This window comes from Diadema setosum, chromosome 5 (genome assembly GCF_964275005.1).
Source record: "Diadema setosum chromosome 5, eeDiaSeto1, whole genome shotgun sequence".
NCBI classification, from domain to species: Eukaryota; Metazoa; Echinodermata; class Echinoidea; order Diadematoida; family Diadematidae; genus Diadema; species Diadema setosum.
Genome location: NC_092689.1, coordinates 10,043,334 through 10,064,974, shown reverse-complemented (window position 1 = coordinate 10,064,974; position 21,641 = coordinate 10,043,334). Strand labels below are relative to the sequence as shown.

The 21,641-nt window shown below is 37.3% G+C and overlaps 1 protein-coding gene across 1 annotated transcript in view; it reads left to right on the top strand.

The window, feature by feature from the left end:
* Nucleotides 1–1,239: 1,239 nt before the first annotated feature.
* LOC140229071 (thymidine phosphorylase-like) overlaps nt 1,240–21,641 on the top strand; it is a 32,896-nt gene continuing 12,494 nt past the window's right edge. Inside the window, exons 1-5 of the mRNA XM_072309331.1 lie at nt 1,240–1,253; nt 6,483–6,802; nt 14,126–14,337; nt 15,051–15,279; nt 16,890–17,008. Of these exons, the coding sequence (XP_072165432.1) occupies nt 6,493–6,802; nt 14,126–14,337; nt 15,051–15,279; nt 16,890–17,008 (870 nt within the window). The 5' untranslated portion in view covers nt 1,240–1,253; nt 6,483–6,492. The remainder of the gene's footprint in view (nt 1,254–6,482; nt 6,803–14,125; nt 14,338–15,050; nt 15,280–16,889; nt 17,009–21,641) is intronic.

Sequence of the window (21,641 nt, the reverse complement as noted above, 5' to 3'; positions counted from 1 at the left end):
ATTACTTGAAAATTTAGTCTCTACCCGTTCATGGATTTCTGAGTTTAATATTGTGCAAACAGACCAAGCAACAAACCAACGCTGGCAAAATTATAATCTCCTTGGCGGATGTAATTTAAAATAAAAAGTATCTCTAGTCAATTTATTCTGTTATACGAGTTGATCGTAGTTAAAATTATTGTTCTGTTTGTGGATCGTAAAAGAGATTTGGACATTCAGGGAAGTCTAGGAATATTTGAAGGGTTTGTTTGCAAAAACCGATAAGTCCATTTTTGAAGATTTTAAAGTACGATCTCTGTCATAAAGTACAAAATAATACCTTTTAAATGATATATTGGTCACTACATAATATAAAGGTATATTTTTGAAGTTATGGTCAAAAGAAGCAAAAATTTTCTTATTATTCTCTTTATTTTTCTTGACCTTTAATCGCAAATATCTCCAATAAGCAAATATGGACTTATCGGTTTTTGCAAACAAACTCTTCATTTCTTCAGCTTTATTTATTTGTTTGTTTGTTTGCTCACGGAGGTTAGAGTGGTGATATGTTACAAGGAAGTAAGTAAGTGATACCATCAAAATCAATTTTTCTTTTTTTTTTCTAATGACTACCCAAGTCTTTGTCAACTGTTTAAAGAACATTGGCGACTTTGAAGCCTCTTTTTCGTCATTTTGGTTCAAACTCTAACTAAAAATAAATGTCAGTGTGCACAAAATTAATGATATGGAATACAATCGATGATGATGAGATGTGATGTTATGATTCATGTATAGGCCCTATTACCTAGTATGATATAACAAGGTTGAATGTTTTTAAAAATGTTTTCAATCAAGTTAGCGGAATAATCTGTTCAGCGGGTTCATTAAGGCACTTAGGGCAAACATAAAACAACAAGAAAGGGTACCAAAACAGTTTGATAGATTGCCTATCAGTTCGCAACTCCGTTTTCTTTTCTTTTCTTTTTTTCAAAATAGCTAGGCCCCTATATGTTGAAGTGGTCTATGATGAAAAAAAAAAATTGTTATGTGTAAATTACGCAAGAAAATGATCATGAAGTGTTGTAGTGGCACATGCCACAACTGTTTCCCCAAGCAACCCCCCCCCCCCCCCCCCCGGTCAGTCAGTAGACTCATCCAGGGTCTGACCCTTTCCTGAGCATCATACGCGGCATGGGGTCAGAAGCAGACCAACATCCAAAGTGAAAGGACATTTATACAGTCTTTTCAATTCCTCGGGGTTTCAAGCAATATTGGTAAGTATAAACAGTGATCTCTTTCATCAGTACGATATATTTCATGTTATAATGCTCTCAGGGTAATCGATGGTAATCCTGGAGTTTAAGGGCAGAAGACATTTCTGACCCTCTCAGTTATACATTATTGACACTGTTAGAATAGGGAGATTATTCCAAGAAGACCATGCTCCTCTTTTCTTGTAATTTGTCCTGAGCATTCGAATCATTACATGTTATTTATAAGTTGTTAATTTAGACTTCACATTGTATATATTATATACGTAGTGTCTGTTTAGTGTTCATTAATGAACTCCTCTTGTGTGGAGACATTTTCATTGTATTTACGTACTATAGTATTGTACCTAGCATGGAAAGTTGAACTCTAAAGTATGTTAGAACTGCATGGACTTTCCATGTGGTAGTAAGTGCATGCCCTTTCTGGTTGTCTGCGATGTGTGTAAACAGACGCAATGTTGGCGTCATGCATTGCTTGACCCACAGTGTGGGCGCTGGTGAGCGTTACTGGGGTTAGAGAGGGCATGGTCAGTGCGGTCATTGAAGCACATTCCAATCTTGTCTAACGGATAGTTTAATACCACTACTGGTCCTTAGTGTTAGAAAATCTACGATGGTATTCCTATCTTAACAACCTATATTTAGGCTTTTGACAATGTTTTTAGAACGATGGCGAATTTGAGGGTTTTTTTTTCATCATTTTGGTTGAAATCCTAAGTAAAACAATTATAATCATGGGTGTATCAATATAAGGAATAATCAATAATGAATAAGATGGGGTGTTATATACAAGTATAAGATAACAGGGTGAATGTTAATAAAAAAATGTTTCCTATTAATATAGCAGAACGATCTGTTAAGCGAGTGAATTTAGGCACGTAGGGCAAACTTGACATTAATCAACGAGAAAGAGTTCTGAAAATGTAAAATTGCCCATTAGTTGGCAGCTCCGTTTTTCAAAATGTCTGTGTTAAACTTGTTTGTAATGAAAAAAAAAATTGTATTAGGTATAGAATTGTCATGTAATCTTTTTTGTACTGACATTATGAAATGATTCACTCTGCGTTTTGAAATGGTTAGGCCTATAACATCCTAGTACAGTATAATTAAATACGAAATTACGAATATTTCATGTTGATAATCCGCTTGATTTCTGCACATTGTATGAACCTTAAAATTTCGAAGTTGTTGTTGCTGTTGTGAAAATTCCAGTGCGTCACGAATATCGAAAAGTAAAAAAGAATATCGAGATGATCGAAAATTATGTAACTAGTTCGTCTTTCCAAACATCCCCTCAGCAGGCTGCAGCTCTGCAGGTAGTGATTATTGAAGAGTGCCAACACACATGTTTATTCTTCTAGCTGTCTCGTTGAAGCCAGTTGGGTCACACTCACAGGCCGAGAATAAAGGGTGACTGCACTTTTCTTTCAAGAGTGGTGTGTGTGAGTGTGTGTGTGTGTGGGGGGGGGGGGTTACGAGGGAGAATTGACATATTTGTTTCGCAGAGAATATTTCCTCGTCAGTCGTCACTCCTCTGTACGTAGGCCCTATAGACCTGTAAACAAAATAATATTATGATGTACTAGGGACTGTGTAGTGCAATTGATTTGTATCGATTCATGACCCTATAGTAATCATTAATGTGGTCAAAATAATATGTAAATATATGCCATATATTTAATAAAAAAAAAACCTGTCATTTTTACTCAGATTATTTGGATATACCTACAACAAACAAACAAACAAACAAACAGCTTCCACACCAATATTCTTGCCAGTGACACCATTTCTCAGTCATTGTTGAACGTTATGATAATAAATTAACAAGATATATTGTAATGTACCTTTCCTCATAAGATTGAGTATAACTTATTACAATGTTCCCCGCAATGTCTTTGGTTAATCATTAGTATGTGACATGGAAACATGCATGTTATGATCGGGGCCGGGAGAGTCATTCCAATGGCTTTTGTTGATAATAATCAGTGGACCTACTTCATGACTGATAGATATCACTGTCAGGGTATCCAAGTAATCTGAAGAAAAATAGTGGAAGCATTGATTATCATAAGATATATGTCACTTATATCCAGATATTCATTCTGCCACATAAGTGATGTTTAGGGTATCACTAATCAGTACAACCTGCAAACAGTCAACCTGCATCTGCATTACATAATCCTTTTAAGTCAAGGTCGATAGTTGTGTGTATACACTGACTCTAGAAAAATAAGATCAATCAATAGGCCCTAACTTATAAGCAAATAGAAAAAGATATTTAGTACGGTCTGACACAATACAACTCCCTTTACGTCTCTATTTTGGGTGATGTATTATGGTTGCAAGAGCCTGTCATGAATTAGTAATTTATGTAGTATATAGAAACGTCACTGAAAAAACTACCTAACAACTTAGCAGTTCTCATCAGTAGGGCCATGCAGGGAAGTGGAAATTAAGAGATCTCTTTCCACCTCCCTGGTAGGGCCTACCAGATTCACGCTTGGTTGACAGAAATAATATCTCACATGGTCTCTCGCGTGGGCTTCTGCCGCAAGGTTTCGTTCACAGTTAGATTTAAATGAGGTTGTCAGGCGAGATCAAAAAAGATAAGCCTGTAGAATCTCTTCCTATTCCTTCCTGTTGTATGAGTGGGCATTGTTTTCGGAACCCTTTCCTTTATCTCCGTTATTGATCGGTTGCGAAGACAACGATTACGTAATATATCACGCGTGGTCTCTGTAATCGGTAAGATGCTTCGCACTTGTTGACTCACTTATTGACTTGCTGTCATCAAGCGGAGTCTCCGTTTGCAAAACTTTTTACGAATGTTTAGTGGTGTTCAGCCATTGGCATTACAAAGATTTCTATTAAACCATGGACCTCCAACAAAAATAGGTCCATAAACTTTAATAAAGCGTTCCGTCATGACTGTACAATGTTCAATATTCTTCAATTGATTTCATGAAACAAAAATAAACAAAATAATGATCAAACAAAATCATGAAGTTTTGACAATTTCATTTATGGAAAGAATGATAGTAGCACGAGCTCGACGTCCTCATCGGCACACTGTGTGAATTTACAGATTGTTCGTTTAACTGATTTCACATTAGCGTCAGAAATATGAAGAGAATTCCACAAAAGGTCCTGTGAACTCATTCCTTTGACTTTTGTTTAATTGTTACGGACGTAGGAGGCATCTATATAAGCCTACCATGCTAAGGCAAAAATGATAATTCAGTTATCCCTGCATGCTTTTTGAAATAGGCATGTCAAGCGCAATATGAAAAGAGAATGAATAATTAGGGCCTATAAAAATGTTTAATTCTTTAATATGTCTGAATATCTGCCCACTGCTTGCCTGGGACATAAGGGAAATTTTATGTCGCACATGTAAAGATACAAAAATGGTGACATTTACCCCCTCGATCGGAGCGGATAAAAATTTAATGTGTATCTCAAAGTGACGGAAAATTATAAAATCGAACCAATTGCGAAGAATTTGCCCTCATTATCATAAAATGCGAACAACCAAGTTAAAGATCGAAGCAAAAAAACAAACCGCGCGACTTTCGGTGTAACATTTTGTAGGTCTATATGCGCAGGGAGGTCTTATATCGCCTTTTCGAATATGCAAGGAGCTGTTGCATACTCAATGACGTCAGAGCCATAGCCCAAGAGCAATATATGCAGAGAGAACATGCATTAGGCTATATACCTGACATAGAAATAAGGCGGTGCAAGCGCATGATATTAACTCAGCTCAGATTGCCAGCACATTTACTATCAAGCGATCTTTATCGAAAAAAAGTTAATATTTCAAGCTCGAGCTGATGAAGACCCACCTAGTGGGATGAAACGAGAAATCTGTTATTATTGTTGTTGCCTGTGAGCAACAGTTGAATCCAATTATAACAATCTATGCATCATTATGTTGTCTGTGTGATGATCGTGCATATATTATTATAATGTCATCTTTCCCTTCCCGTATGCACGTCTCCCCTCCCTCATAACACTAATAGTAATTTGAATCTCACTATAATAGTCTTTCAGATATTCTAGTATGATCAATTAAAAAAAAAAACACTTTGCTCAAGGACTATCAACATCGACGAAACAAAAACAATAAGCAATCCTCTTCACCATATATATTCCAAGTAAATAAAAACGTGTTGAAAATACCCGGAGACGTCCATAAAAACCATCATAATGTCCGTTTATCCATCTGTTCTGCTCCAGGTATGCTTTGTTGCGAAAATATTCAAATCCATAAAATCGAAATCACAGCTCTTGTAACCCTGGAGATTCAGAATTACAAACAATAGTCATAAAAAAAGGCGTTGGCGGTCCAGATTGATGAGAAATATACCTTCATTGTGTGTGTGTGTGTGTGTGTGTGTGTGTGTATGTATGTGAGGTTTGTTTTTTTTTGTTTTTGTTTTTTCTTCTTCTTCTTATTATTATTATTATCATCATCATTATTATTATTATTATCATTATCATTATTATTATTATTATTATTATTATTATTACTATTATAATTATTATTATCATTATTATTATTATTATTATTATTATTATTATTATTATTATTATTATTATTATTATTATTATTATTATTATTATTATTATTATTATTATTATTATTATTATTATTATTATTATTATTATTATTATTATTATTATTGTTATTGTTATTTTCATTTTCGGGCGAGTATATGTTCCTTTCGGTTCCTTGCCGGAAGAACAAATATCTCTATGGTGCTACACTTCATTGAAAAAGAAAACGGGAGTGTATGCCACCGCCGCGCATAATAATTATGAACTTGGAAATCCCCGAGACACGACGCGCGTGAGCCAATAAACAAGTACTGTTAATCTCATTGACCTGCCAGTCGTAAACCAATTAGTCAAACAGAGTTCAATATCGTATTGCGGACGTAGTTTCGGCCCATAGTCACGGACAGAATCGATAAGTCACAAAGAGATTGCTGGTCATCGTTTAAGTATGATGAGTTGCACAAAGATCTCTTTCGTGTTGACTGGCCTATCTCGTTACGGTAATTCGCTACACCATTACCACACACGCTTATCGTGTATTCACTATTCGACTATTGTCTACAGAGCCCAGACGTCCAAGACGCTGGCACTTATGAATTGCGCAGCACGCAAGTGCACATCAAAAGAGCGCATTGGCTGTCTGCTACAAAGACAAGAACTATTGTTTTCCAGGAAATTAACGATGGGTCCTGAACATAAAAGCAGATCGAGAAAGGCAACGCAGTCTACTCCTTCCAAGGACCGAGCTGAGAGAAAGCGGCAAACAGAGGTTGAAACATCACAGCAAAATACCGGTAAACGACAGCGTCGACAAAATATATCGACGACTATCGCTATGCCAGCAGACGATGAGAGCAGCAACCAGGTCAAGTCCGGCTTCAAATTCACTGATGTCGTGAAAAAGAAGATTAACGGAGAAGAATGGAGTGATGACGAAATTACGTGGTTTATCCAGAGTTTGGTGAATGGAGATATTCAAGAGGCTCAGATCGGTAAGACCAGCTAGACGAGATTGTTTTCTGATATATCAACTATAGAAATGAATGATCTCGTTGCACTCGTTCTTTATCGTTCTTTCGATTGTGTTTTTGTTGTTGTTGTAAAGGTACAAGGTAATAGCAGACAGTATGATTGCTGTTTTTGCTGCGCGTAGTGTTACAGGTGTAGGGGGTGTTTAAAGAGATATATATTTCATATTATGCTTTTCTTTTTTATCAGTCATTTTACCTTTTCTCTCTCTCTCTCTCTCTCTCCAATGAGCAGTTTTTGGAGTGGAATTAAAGATTATACTCTTGCAGTCTGCATATTTTCTTTCAATAGATCTATACATTTTCTTTGACTTCTAGAATATGTAAATCTAGCCCGACCAGACGCCGTGCGCTAGCGCTAGCATTACACTAGTGAACGGCGACAGGACTGTGTATAGTTAATGTAAATCTAGACAAGTTTTATACTGGTATCTGCATTACTATATGTACCATTCTGCTTCTAGGTTCTAGTTGTCAAAGACTGTAAAATGAGCCTATAGTTGCTGTGTTTTGGCCACTATTTACAGGAACTTTTCCCCCATCAAATGATAACAACAATGAAATAAGATGAGGAGTGTCAGATGCAAATAATGAGGTGGTTATTCCTGTTGGAATCATACCTGGTGATAACCCTGCAGGGCTGTATATGCAGGAACATTCACTAATGTGGTGGGGTCACTGGTGCAGTTAACCTACAGTGACATTAATAGGCCTACTGGAGATTACAAAGTATACTCAGCTGCAAACATTTGTTGATCAAACAGATGATTAATCTATGTTTCATTATAATGTACCATGCACATCTGTTACATATCATTCACTTGCTAGTGATATAGAACTGTAACATGACCAGATTTGTTGGAAACATGTAGGAACATGTTTGTTGGGTTTACTGACAGATTTTCTAGCATATTTTATTATTAGTGTGAACATTTGAGACCTTGCATCACAGAAGTAATTAAGATATCATCAGTATAATTTCTACTTTGAAATCAGATCGTCAACTTCATGCATCAAAATCTGCCATTCCCAACCCACTGAAGTTAAAAATAATCCTACCACTCACTTTTTGAGAAATTCTAGAGCTTTGTAGCATGGGTCTATAATTGAAATTCCTTGGACCAGGCCATAACAGGGGATGAAAAACTCTTGTGCAACCAACTGTGAAGGAATTTTAAGATTATCCGAAAACTTGGCATACTGTCTATTCATGAACATAAATCAGGGCATCATTGTGATTGCTCACTGTTTCACTAACATCTTTTCATGCATTTATACTTCACTAGCTCACAATGAGGAAAAATCATTCTGTACAATACAATGAGATCTTCATAGTTTTCTGGTAGAATTTTATATTCCAAGCAAAATCTGATACTTTGGCATTATTAAGCGAAGATTATTTCGATACAGGGAACTCAATAGGTGTGAGTTACAATGGAAATTAAAATATGACAGAAGGGATTTTAATTAGACTGTATGTCTCTAAATATTTAAGGAGACATACACTGGCATGAGACAAATGCATCAGCTAGGTTTTTGAGGGGAAAAAAATCATTTATTTTTTTTAATGAAAGCAGGCGTCTGTGCCCTCTTTCACTCCTTTTTTCTTTTTTCTTTAATATCTTGTTTTCAACAAAAAAAAAAAGGGGGGGGGGACTCGCACCCAGGATATACAGTTAACCTTGCTTATAAGTCAAATCTATTTGGACTGAAGAAAAAGCTTTGACTTGGAGAAAATTAGGCCCCGTCTTGAGGGATTAAAATCTATAGAATATAAAGAGAAGAAGCCTTGAAAAGACCTTCGACTTTTGTTAGGTCAACTTAAGCGAGGTTGACTGTATTTGTATATCAGATGTAGAGTTTAGAAGGGGAAAGGGTTACAGAGTCCGATATGAATGAATGTGCAGACATCAGCCGCATGATAGATTATGCAGTCTGAGGAGTGTGTGTGCAAGGTGATAAGAAGGTCCTAATACATTATGTCCACCATGCAAAAGGAAGTCATTCTTTCAAATAACATAATACGTTACAGCCCATTGTCTATAGGCCTACAAAGCATGACTTGGTCTGTTTGCTCTACATCATTGGATCCCAGTGTATTCTGATGTCGCGAAGGAGTCAGCACACATAACTTGGAATACAGTAGATGATATCATGCCATGCAAACCTTTTTGTGATAAACTAATGCCACGAGAGTCTTATATCACTGTTTTATCTTTGCTCATTGTGCTCTGTTTGGAATTTGGAATTGAGTTTCGATTTGGAAAATCAGCTGAAGTAAGCAAATTTAGAAGGACACCTTTATATCATGATTGCTTTTTAATCGGTTCTGAAAAAAAACCCAAAGTCAGGAGTAAGTAAACCAAACTTATCATGCAGACTGCAAGCTCCATACCATGGTGCTATAAACAGACACATCTAATCTATCCAATGTTCATTCAGTCATATATTTTTCCATTTCCAACAGAAACATATAAATATTTTACAGAAGTTGAATGCATGGATTACATGACAATGTACAAAAAATGAAATTCATAAGTCTGCAAAATTTTGAAACTATACAGAAATGCTGGAAATGTGGAGGAATGCTAAAAAGCAATGCCTGTAGGATGTATTTCCCCATAAAGTAATACAACAACAAATCACATGATTGATACTGTAAAACCCGATATATTCGCAGCATGAATTTTTCGCGAATTGGAGCCGACGGCCTTTTTTGTGGCGTGAAATTTTCGCGAACTGCCACTGGCATTCAATCTTTATAGTGTAGACAAGAGCTTTCGTGTGCATTTTAATTTCGCGAATCTTCGCGCTCGCAAAATTCACGAAATTAAAATGCACGCGAACATTCCTCGTTTTACAGATACCGTTATAGATTAACCTAAGCCAAATTCTGAAACAAGCTAACATATAGGAAACCTATATAACTAACCCTTTGAAACAAATACTCTGGACAAATACCTACACTAACTAAGCCACTGTCTTGCAGTAGAAAAGGAAGAGAGAAAGAGAGAGAGAGAGGGGGGGGGGGGGAGAAAGTAATTATTTGGTGTGAAAATAAATAGGCAGATGACAAATTACAAGACAAGAATTGATGGCTGATTAGAGCCGCGCTGATCAATTGCTTGATTCTAACAGAAAATAAAGTTTGTCGTTCCGGTTCTTTTGCAACCAGTAAAGAATCAGCACAATGTTATGATTTCATAATGTTAATATATGAAATATTAACTGTGGTGATGAGAATCACATGAATTTTTATAGATAATTACAATTATTTTTCACATGAATTTTGAAAGAACTGAAACTAGTATTGGTTATTCCGTAATGGTTACGCCATATTTTTTTCCAATCAACAAGTGTGAGATACGTTGTACATTCAACAATTCCAGATGGGCCACCTGTTCATGGGTATTGCAACACGCATTTCCCATATAGACGCTTGTCCGAGTATACTCACGACTCGTCCCCAACGGGTTAAACTCATATTCCAATCCATGTTCATGATAACTGTGGCTCAGTCCACGATAATATCACAGGCTAGGTTCAAGTGTGGGGAATTCCATGCCTACGTCATCTCCATGTTAGTTTCTCTGTTTGTCAGAATAAGCACACACGAAAAAGATGCTAATGAAAGCTCCTTCCTCTGTGTGTGACACCCCCCTTTCTACACCTTAATTGACCTTCGGTCGGATTGCGCTATAGTGCTGTGCAAAATCTCACACCTCGACCCTCTCTGGCCTTGACATCTCTGCATTACAGTACAATATACCAATTGTTTGAAATTAATTCCTTGTGGAGAAAGATGACCTGATGTAGATCAGATTATGAGCAAAATGCACACTAATCTATTGGAAAACTATGGGTATGAAACACACACACACACACACACACAAACTTTTAAAAGCAAAATGTTGCCCTTTCTAAAGAGGGAAATGTATGAAAGCAGTAGTTTCAAAACAAAAGATCCATCATGTCCAGCAAAGTAGGAAATATGCATAGTGGTAAGCACTGTATGTACTGCATTGTACATGTATACACCATGATACTGCTGACAACGAAATAATAAAATGTGTGTGAAAAGAGGGAGGAAATGGCAAGGTTACTCAGCAGCAGGCCTGTGACCACAACAGTTACATACATGCTGTAGTCTGGAATTAGTCACAATAAATGAATAGTGTTGCTTTCAATACTGTATATTGAAGTAGACACTGATCAGTGCAGGATCATATTCACATGAGGGCAAATGCACATTTGATGGCCAGGTTTAACAATGTTTTTTTAATCTATACATTTATCAAATTTCAAAAGGCAATTAAGCATTTTACTGTAGTCAATACACAACCATCATACAATTTTATCTGTAGTTGCACATTGTAAAGGATGTTTAAGTATGCCTATGATTTACTTATAGATGAAAAGAAATGCTAGTTATGAAAGAACAGCTCCATTGAATGAAAACTAAAACCCCGTATTTAAGGATAGGCCCCTTGTAATATGAACATATAATATATAAGAGACAATCTCAAGTGCAATCTGAGAATTTATAGCAGCATGCCAAACAAAGGTACTATATCTGTCTCATGTGAAACCTAGACCATTTATTCAAGTGTGTGATCTCACAAATTTACATAATGATGATCGCTATTCAATCAAATTGATTAGCTTTAGGCCAATACTGTCTGGGCGAAAACCCATTTTTGCAAAATCTCCCGTTCTCCCGTTTAAGATTTAATTTCTCCCGCCCTGGCTCAATGTCTCCCGTTGGAAAGGATTTCTTACTTATTGCTATCGTATGTTGCAAAAATAAGTCTTAGATAGCACCAGAGAGCATCTAAAACCCTAGGAACTTCGCGCTTCGCACACATTAACTTGGAGTCTCCCGTTTGCTAGGGGTTTCGGGCGGGAGAATCTCCAGATCAGAAGGTGCTTCGGGTTGGAGTCTCTGCATGCATGTCCTGTGCAAAGTGTTATCAAATTACCGTCATCTTTTGTTGCTGTTTGCATGAACCATTTCCTTGATATTTTCTTTTGTGCTCGCAATCTCTCCTGATAAGTGTATATTTCTGCTTGAGTAAGATTTATTTGAAAGATTTAAAGGTAACATATGAACAAAATTCTGAATACTGAAAAGGAACTGTATAGGGGGAAAAAGATTGATGTGGGTTGATTCAATGTGCAGTGTTTGATTTGTACTTTGTCAAAATAGAGGGGGCGGGGGGCAAAAAGTGCTCAATGTCAACAGAAATATTGTGAGTGTTATTTTCAATAGCCTACAAGTTTGTGAACATCAAAGAATTCACAGCAAGATCAACTGTAGAAAAGAAAGGTGTGTATCTTTACAACAGGACTGATGATTGTGTACAGTATACTAGCAGTAGTACATATATGAATGTGAGCTTCCAAGTTCTCTTTGTGTCATGTCACCAGAGGTTTTTTGTTGTTGTTTGTTTTTTGTTTTTGTTTTTTGACAGTGCGTGTGTTACAGACTGACCATTGGATGTTTATACAGTACACTGTGTGTATCAAAATCAAGTAGCAGCATTCCAAGGTATCATGTCATAATGGTACAAGTCACAGGTGCTTGTAATCTTAGCCCGTTAAGGATGGGCTGATTTTGCATGCATGCCAGGGTCTTCCACTCCAGGGGGGCGTTTCATCAACAAGTTCGTCGGAGATTTCACCGACAAATTTGCTATCAGCCAATCAGACCAAGGATTTCATTAGCTTTTAACAGTTGTCAGTGTAAATCCTTGCGTCTGATTGGCTGATAGCAAATTCGTCGGTGAAAACCTCCGACGAACTCGTTGATGAAACGCCCCCCTGGGGGGCGTTTCATCAATGAGTTCGTCGGAGATTTCACCGACAAATTTGCTATCAGCCAATCAGACCAAGGATTTCATTAGCTTTTAACAGTTGTCAGTGTAAATCCTTGCGTCTGATTGGCTGATAGCAAATTCGTCGGTGAAAACCTCCGACGAACTCGTTGATGAAACGCCCCCCAGATGGTCTGTGGGCAAATTTACAATTTGAGCTGCAAAATTTACATTTCACTGCATTGTTCACACCAGGCTGCATCCATTGTTTTGCATTGATGAGAGGATTTGGTCAATATGTTTGTCGAGGGAACAATTGATTCAAATGTGTTTTATTTGCTAAAGAGAAGGCCACTCAAGGGAAAATTCCGAAGGGAGGTCACTGCTATCAGTTCAGTGCAAATAATTTGACACCATTATACATTGTGCTGCAGATAGCAAAAGGACAGTTTTTTTTTTTTTTTCTGACCACTCAAAAGTATGGAATATGTGTGCTCTCACGATAAGAAACGTGTCAAAGCAATTGAATCTTCCACTCCTCCACTGTGGAGGAGTGGAAGATTCAATTGCTTTGACATGTTTCTTATCGTGAGAGCACACATATTCCATTCTACATATATACAAATATATATGTAATATGTATACATATATATATATATACATGTATATGTTTGAGTTTGTTATCTTCTTTGTTTTAATCAAAAATCCTCTTTTGGCAATATTTATGACATTCCATTGCAGCAAACTAAAGTACTGATGACACTGATGCACACAAATTTTTTTCTTGAAACATTTTTTTTAATGTGAATTTAAACTAAAAACAGAAACAAAAGGAATTTCAACTTTCTCATACAACCTTGCTCTGAATTCTATTCACATATTTGCACTGTCATGCAGTGTGTCCTCAAAAAGTTAACATGATATGACTTTTCTGATAAGTGTGGATGAATGATTGTATCTTTTTTACATAAATCTGACTCTGAAAAAAGGAAACCAAAGGAATGAAAACTTCCTCATACAATCTTGTTCTAATTTCAAGCTCTATTTCATCAGCTATTGACTCTCCTCATTGGCAGTGTCTTATAGTTTCTACAGGAAAAGAAAAGAGATATGTTTTTAGGCTGGAGTGGAAAACATATGGTTTGATGAATGAGATGGCAGGGAAAGAGACTGTGAAATATTGCTAGATGAAATCTTTGATAAGAAATTTTTGAACATTTCAGTTCAGTATTCAGAAGTTTAAGTTCCCAAAGTTGCCGTCAGGGTTATGGCAATACATTCAATTTCTTTTCTACTACATGTAGACACTGAACTGGAGTGAAATATTGGAGATATAAGTTTCCATAGTTTCAGTGATACTTTGAAAGGGATTTAAGAGGCCCAATAAATGAAGCATAGCTGCACATTTCAGAAGAAAAGGAATTCAAAATTGATACAAATGGTCTCTGATACTTTTTCTTTCTTTTTTTTTCAGGCGCCTGGCTGATGGCTGTCCGCCTGAAGAGCATGACAACCGGAGAGACCACACAGCTGACGCAGTGTATGTTGGACAGCGGTGAGGTGCTGGACTGGTCAGATGAATCACAGGAGTTCCGAGACAGTCTGGTGGACAAGCACTCCACAGGAGGGGTCGGGGATAAGGTCAGCCTCATCCTTGCACCTGCACTGGCCGCCTGCGGACTGAAGGTCAGTGTCACACGAACTTCAGGGTTTCAAGTCGCTCCACGTAGTGAAACTGACATATATAGTTATTTTTAATTGTCATGTTGATCAAAAATATGCATAGATCTACAGAAGTGTGCTGATAATAGCAACTTCATTTATTTTATCTCACATGACACTGTTCTTTAATATCAGATACTATTTTTCAGATAGTTTGATTGGAAGAAGGCAGGAGTGTCTGTCTCCAGGCTGTTAGAATGCAATCATGTCTTATCATATTTTTTTTGTTAATGCTAAAATTGCAGGAATTTGCAATTAATATGGCATTAGCCTATCATTATGCATTCTACAAAAATTTAATATGGTCTTTGCTGGAGAATGCTCTGGACCTCCTGCCTACACTCCAAGACAGCTAGCACATGGGAAGTGCTGCATCAGAACTACATACAAAAAGATAAGCTTAATTCACCATGGCTTTTTTTTATTTATTCATTTATTGTTTTCTTTCTTCTTCTTTTTTCTGGCTCATTTGCACTACCAACCAAAATGCCAAAAGATTTTTTGGTTTCCTATCAGTGTTGATCGGTACATCAAAAAAGTGTGTGTGTTTTTTTTTCCTATTCTGTTTTGTTGTTGTTGTTGTTGTTGTTGTTGTTGTTGCTGCTGTTGTTTTTGCAATATAGATGCCCCTACTGACTGTTGCTCCCCAATGTGTCCCCACTCTTGACTTGGTATAGGTTCCCATGATCTCTGGGAGAGGACTTGGCCACACTGGTGGGACTCTGGACAAGCTGGAATCCATGAAGGGGTTTCAAGTTCAACTCAGTGTCGAGAAGATGAGAGAAATCGTCGAAAATGTCGGCTGCTGTATCTCAGGCCAGACAAAGAACCTGGTGCCCGCTGACAAGAAGCTGTACGCCATCAGAGATGTGACAGGCACCATTGACAGTGTACCTCTCATCACGGGTGAGTCAGCTCAAACAAGCAAACTGTTTGACTTTGTGATCAGAGGTTGACCCTAGGGTGGCCTAGCTGTTCATACACCTCTGAAATGAATGCAGTTCCAACAATCAATGTTCACTTTGCCATGCTATATGCAAAACCTGGGAATCATGTGCATGTAGGCCTATGGGCACACTAAAAAGTTGCCAACTATCACAATTTGCTCTGCAATGCAATGTAGATAGATTGTGATGTATGTAAATGGCAAGCAAAAACATTACAGTTTTTCAGTCCCAGTTAGCATACGATGCAACTCCCAGCACTAGGGTCCATGCACTAATGGCATAGAGATCAGTGGGTCTGATGGGATGCATCACAATCTGTTCATTGATTAGTCATGTGCAGTACCAGGAAATTTCAAGTGCTTTGCTTGCATTATTTTTTTTCAGGGCGTGGGGGAGGCTATGTTTGAACAGCAGCAAATACAACATTGGACTTTTGCGTCATAATACAAAATCCGATAGCAATTCTGTGTATGTGATGATTTTGAGTGCCGGTATACTCTCTTGTGTTTCAATATTCATTTTTATTTGTAGTGTGAGATCAGAGCTCAGTTAAACTATTCTTTTGGCAGGTTAAGTTCCTGTCGTGGCTTGTTTTAGGGCTGTCATAGTTGAATTTGAACGTATACTTCCTCTTCAGCTTCATTGTTTACACTCACTGCCCATAGTATCTGGAAACTGCCTGCCAATGAGAAGTATCTCTAATGCTTCACTATGGCCTTAGTATTGGACTGAGACACATATTGTTATGTCAGATTGGGTTGTGTGGCCAACTGCAATTAACTCGTTGAGGATAGCTGATTTTGCTACAACATGCACTTCCCATCGACACTCGTTGTAGTATACTCGGGGACTCACTCAATGGGTTAAGGAGAATCAAATTATCAGCATTTTTGCCTATAAAAATGCTTGGCAAGTTATACGTACAGCTAAGAGTCATGTAAAGGGATAAGGTACACACAACATTCCATGTGGAATCATAAATTTGTTCAACTATTATTTTCGTAGAATCATATATGGTTTTCTTTGTTACTTTTCTCATAGAATCATGAAGTTTAGTACTACCATAATAGGCCCGTGCACACACAACGAAAATCGAAATTACAATCGTGATCCAAATTTCGATTTTTTTTTTTCGACCGTTTATACACAAGGAAAAAACGCACTTCGCAGAAAGGAAAGAACGATCAGTGGCCAAATTGCGCATGCGCGAAACTTGCATGACCGAAGACTGACCCCGCGGTCCCAATAATGTTGACGTTCACATGCTACGAACGATGGGATTAAAAATACCGATTTCCGAATCTCGATCGCGCTCACACACACAACGCTTGGCAAAATAATTGCGATTATTCTGAAAAATCGCACTAATAGTGCGAGTTGGATCGCGATTAGGATCGCGAAAATTAGTGAAATTTTTCTGTCCACACAGGAAAAAATTTCGAAATTTTGATCGCAATAAGAAAATCGATTTTTAAATCTCACTTTTTCCCTTGTGTGTGAACGGGCCTAATGTGTTCCTTTCAGTCTCTGGGTTCTTGTAGCTGAGTTTTTCTTTTCTACTATTAACAGGATCAATCATATCCAAGAAGTCCGCCGAGAAAGTGAAAAGGCTCGTCCTAGATGTGAAGGTCGGCAAGGCGGCATTCTGTACGACAGAAGATGAGGGTCGCAAGCTTGCCCAATCCTTGGTGAGTGTGCCAGATACGGTTCCATGACATTTTCCCCAGGGACAGTTGCTCCCATGAAATATCTGCAAGCTAAGCCAAACATTAAACTTACCCACAAACATAACCCTATAGCCCACATCAAACTAAACCTAAAACCCTATTATAACCCTAACTTTAACCCTAAGTCCTTGGAGAAAATAAGACCGCAGTGATTGTCGCAGGAGCAAATGTTGAGTCTCCATCAGAGAAAGGTACTGTACACGCCATATATTTCGCGAGTCTAAATTTTCGCGAATCGGGAATTCCCGGCAATTTTGCGAGTGGTTAAATTCGCGATCGTGGAGTCCTGCACTGAACGGAGAAGTGTACATACGTGCATCACATTCACATCGGGATCAGAGTCAATATTTTTGTGTGTCCTTAATTTCGCGAATAGCACCCGACTCGCGAAATTCGCGAAAATAAAAACCTCGTGAAATATTCGGCGTATACAGTATGAAAGAGATGAGATGACTGATTGTACACAGATGGAGGTGCTAGGATGTATTAATCTTTCATTGTCTTGTTTCTTTATGGTAAGGTGAATACATTTGAAGAGTTTGTTCGCAAAAACCGATAAGTCCATTTTTGAAGATTTTGAAGTACGGTCTCTGTCATAAAGTACAAAATAATACCTTTTAAATGATATATTGGTCACTACATATATAGTCAAGGCGCTAATTCCTGTACGGGCCTTAATTAAGGAGTTCGTTCAACCCACCCCGCAGAAAAGGTTTGACCACACAGAGTGGTAGATGGGACCTCCAGGAACACCCCCAGGTAGTATGTGATTCGAAACTGTGGTATCAATAAAATTTTACAGGCCATTTTAGTTGCGACAAGACCTTATTGTTCGAAAAAGAGTCTGCGCACGCCAAGACTACTACACGCACCGCTAGCACTGCTACAGGCGCCAGTGCCAGTGGTGCGTGTAGTAGTCTTAGCGCACGCAGACTTTTTCCTCGGCAAACAAGGGTTTTTGCCAGCAAACTCACTAGCTGAGGTCAGTGTAGTTTAGTTTCTAGCCATTTTTATTTCGTGTATATTTTTTCCGAGTTGCAGCAAGCCGAGTGAGGTTGCATACCCAGTGATTGTGACCCCAAACCGTTCGGGCGTCGCAATCACTTGGTATGCGCCTTCGCTCGTCTTAGCACAATAAACTGGGCTTCTACACATGCGCAAGCTGCAACTCGGAGAGATGAAAACAAAATAAAAACGACTAGAAACTAGACTGGGGTCGGTTACGGCTGGCACCGAAAATTACAACATAATCACAGTTTTTTGCAGTTATTTCATGAATAATTCCTCAAAACTCCGTAAAACCATATTATATATGTTGCTAGAGATGTCAGCAAAGCAATGGGATACATTGTAAGTTAAAAATATTGTGCATGGTTACCATGGTAACCAGATGTATACAGGTGATTGATAATCCAAATGGTATTTTTTGTTCAGTTTTTGTTTTAGATAGGTGAATTAAAAACAAACATTTCTATTGATTATTGTTCCTGTTGCCATGGCAACCAGTAATATCCAATCAGGATTCAGCTGTCAATACTTAAGAACTAATGCCCATATTTTCAAAAAGCTCAATAAGCATGTCATTCTGCATAATTGTACCATTTACCGTACTTTTAACACATATTTGACTTCAAATTACAGGCAAATGTTGTTTCCACCAATGTATGGACACAAAATTCCCTTCAAAATCTATGTTAATACAGAGAGCAAAGCCGACGATATTCTGATACTAGCTTTTTAGAGTATATATTTACAGAGAAATGGTTATTCGAAACAACCTTGGAAAAGAGCAGAAGAAAGCAATTGATTGTTCTTGTTCTTAAAGGAAATTTATTCAAGAATGCAGATAAATTCCTTTCTAAAGAAGGAATATACACGTACACTGCATTATCCATCAATGGAATTAAAAGCGTACTTTTCGTTGTTAAGCTATATATATTTGGACAACTTGTGGTGATATTTCATAATCAAGTTCGAATTACCAATTCTTTGTTAAATATGAATTCAATTTTTCATTTCTTGTTAAGCCTGTTACTAGAGCTCACAGTGTGATGGATTGACTTTCAGTACTTCGTTATACATATATAAATATATATATATATATATATATATATATATATATATATATATATATATATATATATATATATATATATATATACACAAGTATTTTAGCTTTATTTTCAACAAGTTTATTTGTGGATCGAGTTATTTGTGAATCAGGGTATTTTAAGGACGTCTCAGGGTCAGACAATTCAGACAATCAGACAACTTTCTGTCTCAAATATACCATCAGCATTTATGTTTGTACCACACCAGCGTGCGAAAAAAGTGAAAAAGAAATATCTCGAGTGTAAATACTTTTTCGTGCTTTTCGTGGACTGTAAGTGCACAAAATTTGAATCATTCTGTTTGTTATAGGCTATATCTAAAGTGTAGATACATTTTTTTTTGGTGCTTTTCGTGGACTGTAAGTGCACGAAATTTGATTCATTCTGTCGATATAGGGTATCATTATTTGGACAACTATTTTCGATTATTTCTATTATATCTATTGTTTGATGCCTATGTTATATAGAAAATAAAGGAAATAATAAGAAGACCATTTCAGGGTAATTCTCAACCATAATTACTTCACATTTCTTTCCTTTAGCAAACTACAGCCAAGAAAACCCCAATTTCATCCATAATTATATTGTTAACTGAAATTGAAACAGAAAATCATACAAACTCTGACTAACATGGTTGTCAGTTTACGGTTGCCATAGCAAACAGGAATATCGGACATACCTAAATTATATATCAAAATGTTTGTAATAAGATTTTAGGAAAAGCCACCAAATTTGGTTGAAATCGGGTAAAGGGTTTAGGAGCGGCAAATGAAGATATGGTAGGGGGCACAATGTGCCCCCCTTGGGCTTTATAGTGTTTAACTACCCACCTCAACACTACAAAGTTAACCTGGATAAAACGAATAGGACCCCTCATCCCTCATTCTCTCCTTAATAGCATTAATTCATTACTGCACGTTTTAATACAAATTTACATGTCATGACTTTTCATTTTATTTTTTTATTTTTAACCCTAGCTTACCAACGAAAAAGTACGCTTTTAATTCCATTGATGGATAATGCAGTGTACGTGTATATTCCTTCTTTAGAAAGGAATTTATCTGCATTCTTGAATAAATTTCCTATAAGAACAAGAACAATCAATTGCTTTCTTCTGCTCTTTTCCGAGGTTGTTTCGAATAACCATTTCTCTGTAAATATATACTCTAAAAAGCTAATATCAGAATATCGTCGGCTTTGCTCTCTGTATTAACGTAGATTTTGAAGGGAATTTTGTGTCCATACACTGGTGGAAACAACATTTGCCTATAATTTGAAGTCAAATATGTGTTAAAAGTACGGTAAATGGTACAATTATGCAGAATGAAATGCTTATTGAGCTTTTTGAAAATATGGGCATTAGTTCTTAAGTATTGACAGCTGAATCCTGATTGGATATTACTGGTTGCCATGGCAACAGGAAAAAAACTTTTTTGAACAATAATCAATAGAAATGTTTGTTTTTAATTCACCTATCTACAAAAAAAAAAAACTGAATAAAAAATACCAAAGTTTGCAGCAGTTGGAGGCATTTTTTGGATTATCAATCACCTGTATACATCTGGTTACCATGGTAACCATGCACAATATTTTAACTTACAATGTATCCCACTGTTTTGCTGACATCTCTAGCAACATATATGTATATATGGTTTTACGGTGTTTTGAGGAATTATTCATGAAATAACTGCAAAAAACTGTGATTATGTTGTAATTTTCAGTGCCAGCCGTAACCGACCCCAGTCTAGTTTCTAGTCGTTTTTATTTCGTTTTCATCTCTCCGAGTTGCAGCTTGCGCATGTGTAGAAGCCCAGTTTATTGTGCTAAGCCGAGCGAAGGCGCATACCAAGTGATTGCGACGCCCGAACGGTTTGGGGTCACAATCACTGGGTATGCAACCTCACTCGGCTTGCTGCAACTCGGAAAAATATACACGAAATAAAAATGGCTAGAAACTAAACTACACTGACCTCAGCTAGTGAGTTTCCTGGCAAAAACCCTTGTTTGCAGAGGAAAAGTCTGCGTGCGCTAAGACTACTACACGCACCACTGGCACTGGCGCCTGTAGCAGTGCTAGTGGTGCGTGTAGTAGTCTTGGCGTGCGCAGACTCTTTTTCGAACAATAAGGTCTTGTCGCAACTAAAATGGCCTGTAAAATTTTATTGATACCACAATTTCGAATCACATACTACCTAGGGGTGTTCCAGAGAGTCCAACCGACCACCCTATGCAGTTAAACCTTTTCTGCGGGATGGGTTGAACGAAGTCATTTTTTCTGGGCCCCTGCGCCTGGACTAATAAAGGTACATTTTTGAAGTTATGGTCAAAAGAAGCAAAAATTTTCTTTTTTATTTTCATTATTTTTCTTGACCTTTAATCGCAAATATCTCCATTTGGCAAATATGGACTTATCGGTTTTTGCGAACAAACTCTTCATTTCCATGCCCAAATCATAGTTTTGCATCATCAAAAACAACAACAAC